We start from the raw sequence: 8,645 nt of genomic DNA, 5'->3' as shown, positions 1-8,645 counted from the left end.
CAGTTCATTATAACTGTTAATAGGGCACCTTACTTAGTAATGAAAATCCCACTTATATTGGCTCATTACGTTGACCAATGGCTTCTTTTCAGTGCACTCAATGAAGTCATAGTTTGAGAGTTTATTGCTACAAACGATCCTGCGTTTTCTTTCACAAACTAAGTCTTTGCTTAGCGAAAAATCTCAAGGATTTGAGCACCATATCGCGCCCAACCTTAATTTTGTAGTAACCGCCGCCTAGAAAGCTAACTTGATAGAGTACTACCAGCCTTCGCAGCCGTAGGGCGGGCCAGTCTGACTCCTAGCCAGACCAATACCCAAAGTCTGAATGTAATCAAGGAGCAGGTGCCTCCTTTACCCTTTCTTATTCTTCTCGGATAAAGATCGTGAGCTCCGTCTTACAACACTCTCATTGAATAGATCCGACAGTGTCGGACGATGAAGAACCACTAGGGAAGTAACAATTTTTGTCTGTGTGTACCACAGTTGTCCTATTTTTAAAGAGTTGTGGAAACATGGATATGGATGGGAGGGAACCTGGCTCGTATGGGACCTGATGAGTCCCCTTTTATCGCAAATTCCCGCAGGCAGGTGTGTTTCCACTACAGTTGCTAAAAAATGCCACGCAGGCATCAAGCCCTGTCATGTCAGGTAGAGTTGTCATTCTTTATTTACAATTAGCCTTATCCAAAAACAGATAAGTAAAATTAGAAAGATCTAGTAGTGTTGAAATAATTATTAGCCGTTTTAAAACGCCAATACTCCACTTTAAGCCATTAGTTACATATGTTACGTCTTTTAAGTGTTTTACTGAATGAAAGCAAATAAACAGAAAAGGCCACGTTAATAGCGCAAAATTATTTTAAAAACAATAACAATAGCACTTAAAATCGTGCATTTCCGGAAATATACGGCAGACTCTTAGAAAACTTTTCATACAGTTTTACAAAGATTTTCGGCATCAGTTTAGAGTAGGGCAATATCAAAGGCCTAGAAGGTGATGCCCGATTGTGGGGGTGTGTTCGAGCAACTCGCTCGATACAAGATGAGGTACCAGGAATCTGATTTACATCTTGCTTTTATTCTTCTTAATCTTCTAACTCTTCCACTTTTTCACTAACTTACTTCTACCAACTCTTACCTACTCAGCAACTTTCACGTGAGTCAGTTCTACCAACTTCTCCACTCTTCTCTACTTCTACTAGTTCAAGTATTGTAGCGGTTTTAATAGCCAAAGCTGGACATGTTTGGGTTAGCTGACCGGAAGAGTTTCTATTGTATACGTTATCGCTAACATTGCAACAGGTTTGCTATTGTTAGGGAATAGATTAGCCTACGCACAGCCGCAACTGATAAGTACCAAAGAACGAAGGTCAGCTCTAACACCACAAACACGACCACCTGTAAAAAACTAACATCTGACAATGCCAAGGGAATAAAATTCCTAATATGGCAATAAGCAAATTCGCGAGCTAAGCATAAATTCAAGTACAAGTAAAAACAAAAGATAACAGGGAAACAGTACGTGCACAAAAACAAGACTTAATGAAACAAAAACTAAACTTAAAGATAAAGTAGATCCGTCTTAAATTTAACTTTTAAAATACTTCACAACACTGTACACCCCTGGCTATCTGTGGCCAGTTAAACCAGCATGACCGGTCACCGCTTTTTCAGCCACGGGGATACAAGGGGTACAGCACCTGGTATCTCCTTTCCCCCCTAGTTGCTTTTATAACTAATAATTCTTTTCTCTTATCATCTTGTCCCTATTTTCCCCTTGATTATCATTATTTTTGCTCATTCACTCGATATATTTTCTTTCCCGTGTGACTTAAGGTGGATACAACGTCAGTCAAAAACTGAATATATTCAAATATGGTACCTGTTAGACATTATCGATAGCATAAATGTTGCCTTTTGCTCATACTAAGCTATGACAACAGAAATGTTTAAAGTTTTAATATTTTGTTACAGTTGTCCAGTGCACTTGACAAGAATAACCTTTAGCACAAAGTAATCAATAAAGATATGTTGGCCTATGGCATCTTTGTGCTAATACAGACAGCTGTTGGCCCGTAACAACTTTTGCTTTATCACTTTAGCTTAAATAATCTAATACCCTCTATCAAATATACATTTCTTTAATAATAATCTTAGTTTATAATGGCAATTTCTTAGCGTCTTTTTCATCTGCAGTAGCGTCGGGAGTTTCAGTAGCACTGACGGTGCTTTGATGATCAGCTATATCGAAGAGTTCAACATCTTTGCCACGTATGGTGCTTCTTCTCAGTGATTGCCGATCCGAGGAACGACGATACATAGATCCTGTCAGTCTTCTCTCTTTTAACAATATGGCAATTGGGCGTCGAAACTCGGGCATGCGTGCTGAGTAAACCACGGGGTTTAACGCTGATCCACAGTAGTGCAGCGCCTTAAAGAACAAGACAAGCTGTAAAGGTACTGAGACTGCGCACTTAGAGCATGAAAATAAGACCAAGTTGAGACTAAAGAACGGCAACCACGTGATCAGGAAGAGGAGAATCAAAGCGAAAATAGTGAGAGCAGTACGACTTTCTCTCCTGACAACTCGAGCTCTTTGCCTTGATATCTTTGTCCTACTCTTCACAATAATCCATATTGATGTATAAGCAAATAAAATAACAGAAAAAGGTACAAAAAATCCAAGGGTCGAGTATATGAGGAACGTTCCTTTCCATTCAGGACCTTTGGGTATGAAGAAGTTTAGCGAGGCAATACCAGCGGCTATGATCCAGATTATAGCTAGGAATATAAAGTTAATACGCGCAGTGGAGGTACGATGACGTAAGGGAAAGGCGATTGCATATACTCGTTCAACACTAATCGTCATCAAGTGAAGAATAGACAACATTCCTGAGAGAATGTCCACAGGGCTAAATATGGTCTGCACAAGGGAAGAAGCTTTATAGTCTTGATTATACAAGAGAATCAACCAAGTCACGTACAACGGTACTGTAAGCGTACCCACTAATATATCACCGACAGCCAGGCCAATTACAAAATAATTTGTTCTTGTTCTTAGATTGCGTTTCTTTGAAAACACAAAGATAATGAGAACGTTTCCTAATATGGCGAACGTGGCGATAATTAAGTACACTATACACCATATGACTAGGTATTGTAGGTCAATGAACGGTCCTCTTAAAGCTGTTGGGTTGACTACCGCGGATCTGTTGGAGCTGTTGCTATCCATCCCTCTGAACTCACCATCTGTGATAGTAGAGCAATAAAAATAAGAAAAAAGCCAAGTACAGTCAACTTCTCAAAACGGATACATGAAGAATTGATAATAGGTTGAGAATACGCTAAATTCCAAGGCATATCATAGTAACTATTCAATTAAGACGGAAGCAGTTATCACTTTTCTCTATTTGCAAAAACTTTAATGTAAAATACCTGAGGAAAGGACTTTCGTAATTCTAATCCTGCGTTGTTTCCTCTGGTTGCTCTATTGAAACTGCTGCAAGAAGCATAAAACATTTGTTTAAAAGACAGCATGTCTTAAATTCAGCAGCATGATATTAATATTTACTCGACAACAGCTGTTCGTCGGTTATAGGTATGGTGCTCATATGTACAGTTTCATTAGAATTTCAAGTTAATTTTGCCTTCCTGTGTCATTAACAAACTCCCTGCACATTTGGCTTCTTTCATTATTTACAAAAATAAGTTGACTTAATATACTCATGCTAATTCACGGTTGTTTCATCGTATCCCGTTAAAAATGCTCATATATCATGTATAAACTCCTGGCTAGCTTAGTTTATGATCATAAAAGTCACTTGTTCTAAATAATTGATGGATTAATTTCTCCACATCCTTAAAGCGAACCAAATAGAAAAGTTCTAGGACATTGAATCCAATCTAGTAATAATTAAGGAAGGCCTCACTGAAACTTCAACGGAAAAACACACAATATTTTGCCTCCGTAGCTTGAATACCGAATACAGAAAAGTGTTACACTCTCCGCTCTAGGTAGGTAACGTATCTTTAGAAGGGTCTATGATTAGTAGCTAAAAAATAAAGCTAGCTAAACAATAAGCTCCATTACCGATAGGGTGAGGTGGTGTGCGCCATTTAAATCCTAACCCTTGTACTGATAACCTGACACACTGACCACTTTCCTGGCAATGTTTGTAACCGACGAATACCTCGCTTTAAAACTGGCTTCATTGGCTTTGCTGTATTACGCCGATACATAAAAATATCTCATACTAACTTTACCATGAAAAACTGATGTGAGAAAAAAAATGATAATAATAAAAGTCAATGAATAACGAATAAGTTAGAGAAAAAAAGCAAGCATAATGAATAAGGAAGAACGACTTATCCATCTTCTCCGTCCTCGCATTACCTACCTCACCGCTACTCACAACAAATTGACGATACTAATGCTAAAATATAATGCAATGCGGCCGTGATGAGTTTGGTAAAATTATGTTTTTATGGAATATATCGAACATCCTGCCTTTCGATGCCTTGTTTACAAATACCATTTACATTCATTATGCGGATAAACTTCACGAGCTAAAGTTTAATGCTGCAAATGTAAAAATTATATCTTTTTGTTACATTCTAGCCACTATTATATCCCTGGAGAAGAAGAAATATATAAAAGCTTGTCCCCTTCTCAAGTTTCAGCTTTTCAAGCAAAAATGCAAATACAGTAAAAAATAAATTATAAGCTTTAACAGAGCACCGCATGGGGATCTGTGCAATTAACGCTTTGACCAAATACTGTGACAAGTTTTTTGTCTGGTAACACAAAGAAAATTTTGTGATAAAACACTTTCAACTAGCAGTCTCTTTCGCGGTTATTTCTGTATAATTTGCAGCTAAAAACACTGAGATACAAAATCACACCATAAATATACAGCTGTTTCGTAGTTTTGATATCCGACACAAACTTGAAACTGTGTATGTTGGTCAGCGCAAATAATTGATTTTTAACTAACGTTGTACAACATGTTTTCTTACCAAAAGAATTCTTGCTGTAACAGTGTTAATGCGATTTGAGAACACTCGAGGTTACGCGGCTCGCCGCTCCTGAACGGTCAAATAATCACTTGGGTCGTCAGCGCCTTTCAGATCTATTTTGTGTTCAGCCATTGTAGTCTTTTTTATTATATATGCCCTACAGGGGATCCAGAACTACTAAACTGACTACATCGTATCGCTTACGTTGCTGATTACCATGATAAGAACTCTCAGCAATCACGTTCAGTTAAAAACCACGCTGACTCAGAAGGTGTCCTGCTAACCACAGAATAATCTGCACATGCTATAATTTTAGTTTAACAACGTAGCTTAATTGAAATTACTTCTTCTCTAAAATATGCGATATCTGAATCTTAGCATCTGTTACCGTGTTAGCTTTTCACTAGACCGCAGAACTCAAAACTGATCCGGACTATTCATATCTCACAGGGTGTCGTCTTCTTTGTTGATATTTCTCTCCTCCGCAGAAGTGGCTATTAATAAAACAAAAGAAAAACGGGAAAACTGGCGAATGAATAAATAATTTGAGAGTGGGTGCTCGTGGGACAAAGTTTAGCTACAGTGGCACACAAAAGGTCTGCCTTCAAAGGAGATGAATGATTGAAAGCTCGGATTTTTCAACCAATCGCTATGGCTAACGAGATACACTAAAACACGTTAAACTTAATTATTTTGCGGCGCGCTACAGTTTTTCTGTTGAGTTTCTTTCTTATCCAACTTCATCTTAACTTTTTAAATGCGTCACTTAATTAGCATTTATTAAGGAAACAAAAGCTTTTGCCGACCGAAAACAGCACATAAATCTTTCTACATGATAATAAAAACTACTACAACAGAAACGCTCTCAATGCAAAGTATCTTTTGATAGCTTGCTCCTGTGGCTTCATTTATAACTGAGCGCGGCAACCTCTTTCGGTTTTTTCTTGTGCAAATAACTGGTCACCCACAGATAAGCACAATTAACTAACTTCGTGCCTCTTCGTAAATCTTTATTGTTAAATTCTTTGCTTCAAAGGAAAGTATGCCCACCAATTATGGATAGTTATCAAAAACTGCGGGATCCTTAGTACACATATTTTGCTTCATTTATGGCTTATCTTTTATCTTGTTAGTGGCCGTTATCACTTTTGTTACTATGCTAACAGCGAGCTGCCGAATGACGTCAGGGCCAAGGTAAAGACTGAAACTCTATTGCCAAAATTATTATAGCTTGATTTCAGCTTTGTTTGTAATTCAAAGTGTAGACATTACTTTGCGAAAACTATGGAATGAACGAAAAAAAGATGAAAGCAACCGACATTTTTTAAGCAAATCAAATGTGATAATTCATGCAGTGCTCTGTAATAGAAAGCGGGTATTTCAGACAATATTTTCTGACCTTAGATCTTGTACATACACCCTCATCTCAGGAAAGTAGACCATATACTCAGTCTTTGGAAAAATGATACAAGTATTAAAAAAGATCATTTCTTCGTGCTAGATTTTCCTTCTCCCTGAGGCCGGCTCTATTTCTATAAGGCCGAAAAGCTCTGACATACTGAAAATGGTATAAAACTGGAAAAGAAATTAAATCTTTAATCTGTCATATTGTAGTACTCTATCCTCTTTAAAATAGTGTTTTAATTTATCATAAGCGTCATCTGCGATGAGAACTGTTTTCGACATCCTCGACTATCAAAATTTATTTCCTGAAAAACGTGCCCAACTAGTCTGTTTGACAAAAGTAATCACCTGGCCCCAGTTGTTAAAGGCTGGATAGAGCTATCCATCGGATAAATCTCTATACAGTGGATAAGTATTACGGAAACCAATTGCAATATCCGGTGGATAGAGATTTTTGCAGTGGATAGCGCTATTCACCTTTTGAACAACTGGGGCCTGGACTGTAAAATCAATAGGAAATGTAAACACTTAATTAATTTTCACCACTTCTTGCTTTTAGCTCATACGGCATATGACGGGCGGCTACAAAGGTCTCTTACTAGCAACTGTCCGGGTGTCAAAATTGCTCTTGTCCGTTGTTATATATTAGTCTTGCGTGGATACTGGTTTTTGGCAATCGTCCATGTGGGCGTTAAACGCCAGAATTTCGATTTCATAAAAGTTTTCCATATTTTTGTGCTAATTTTGGCCGAATTAGTTATTCTTATAAATAAGTTCTCTGGAAACATTATGGACAACAAAGCTCTACTGAACAGTAAAAAAAAATATATGCCAACAATTTGTTAACACCAGTTTTGGGTCGGATTTGTCTTCCAATATACTCACTTATCACCTTTGTAGTTTAACAAATTAGAGCCCATTTTCACCTTTCTGATTTATTTATTAGTTTTTATACCTCATTTCTTATTTGCATACTGCAATACAGTATCCCCTGGTGATTCGTAAAAACTCGGACCAGAAGATTGGCGTTTATTCCACAATGCTTTTCCGAATGTTTTTGAACTTTAAGCTGGATTTTCACTGATCGCTAAGATGTAGTTGCAAGGAAATAAATGCGAGGAAACGTTGTTTGTGACTCCCTACGTAGTCGCTCATCAAAACTGTTAAGATCTGTCGAGCGAGTTCAACTTTCCCTCCTGTACGTAAACTAAACCACAATGAACTGCTGCCAAAACACAGCTGAATATCTCTGACTTAATCACTAAAGTTAACGTTAAGTAAAGTAGAAAATGGCCTCATAATAATCCATTACTGGATCACAGAAATATCTTAATAACATAGCATTCAGACTATCGAAATATAGGATACCCGAGCTTAAGGTTTTTACAATAGATCTCACTGTTAATTGTTCTTTAACATCAGGACAATAAGTTCTGTGTACAATGCAGTATTCTTCATGACAGTTACTGCTTCCCCGAAAACACGATTTTAAATGCCAATTTTAAAAATATAAAGCCAAGATTAACACAGTGGTGCACTCGATCTCGTCAGCTTGGACGATTTCTCTATGTTTCATGAAGTCTTTAACGGTTATGCATGTTGAAAAAACTAACTTCTATTTCAAATGCACCCAACAGCGAATAGTCATTTAATGTCAAGTTAGTCGGGCAAGAAACGAAAATTGTTTGGTACCTGTGATCGACAGATAATCTTCAGCACACAAGAGGTGAACACTGAGCACTATCATTTTAGCCTGACTGTTTCGACGTTCTCTGCCGGTTTCAATCTGGGGTAGGTTGTAATGTTTTGCTTGTGTGACTACTGTGGTTGCCAATGCTAATAATTAGTAGCAGAATCAGCGGCGGCAAAACATATAAAGTGACGGGTTGTGTCAATAAGGCCCTCAGCTCTAATATTACTGAACATTGATTTAATAAATGTACTGAAAATAGAATATTAACAAGCCTGAGAAACTTTATTACCAACAAGTTTAGACGAGGTTTATTGAAATTACCCCGTTTTTTCGGATGTCATCAAACGTAATTTCAAACAACTTTTGTGGTAGTTTAATACTATCAGTTATGTAGTTTTAACCGGTGACTGGCATTAGCATTTCTGACAGAAAAAATTCTGTTTAAGTCTTATTTGCACAATTAAAACTATTAATATATCAAAAAGCGCAAACAGAGCTTTTGGTCTATTTCATACTCGAATATCGATGT

The 8,645-nt window shown here is 37.4% G+C and overlaps 1 protein-coding gene across 2 annotated transcripts; it reads right to left on the bottom strand.

Annotated features, from left to right (window-relative positions):
- Positions 1-756: 756 nt before the first annotated feature.
- LOC140943159 (adenosine receptor A3-like) lies at positions 757-8,249 on the bottom strand. 2 transcript variants are annotated; one of them, XM_073392218.1, is made up of 3 exons: positions 8,116-8,249; positions 3,439-3,502; positions 757-3,252 (listed from the first exon to the last, which is right to left on the bottom strand). In XM_073392218.1, the coding sequence occupies exon 3, from the start codon at positions 3,233-3,235 to the stop codon at positions 2,162-2,164; it is 1,074 nt and encodes a 357-aa protein (XP_073248319.1). In that variant the 5' UTR covers positions 3,236-3,252; positions 3,439-3,502; positions 8,116-8,249; the 3' UTR covers positions 757-2,161. The 2 variants fall into 2 exon arrangements, with proteins under 2 accessions (XP_073248319.1, XP_073248318.1); XM_073392217.1 differs by lacking the exon at positions 8,116-8,249 and adding an exon at positions 5,020-5,154.
- Between the last annotated feature and the right edge of the window lie 396 nt (positions 8,250-8,645).

Source organism: Porites lutea, chromosome 7, assembly GCF_958299795.1.
Source record: "Porites lutea chromosome 7, jaPorLute2.1, whole genome shotgun sequence".
Lineage (NCBI taxonomy): Eukaryota > Metazoa > Cnidaria > Anthozoa > Scleractinia > Poritidae > Porites > Porites lutea.
Note: the sequence above shows the minus strand (reverse complement) of the source record. Positions and strands in the feature narration are given on the sequence as shown.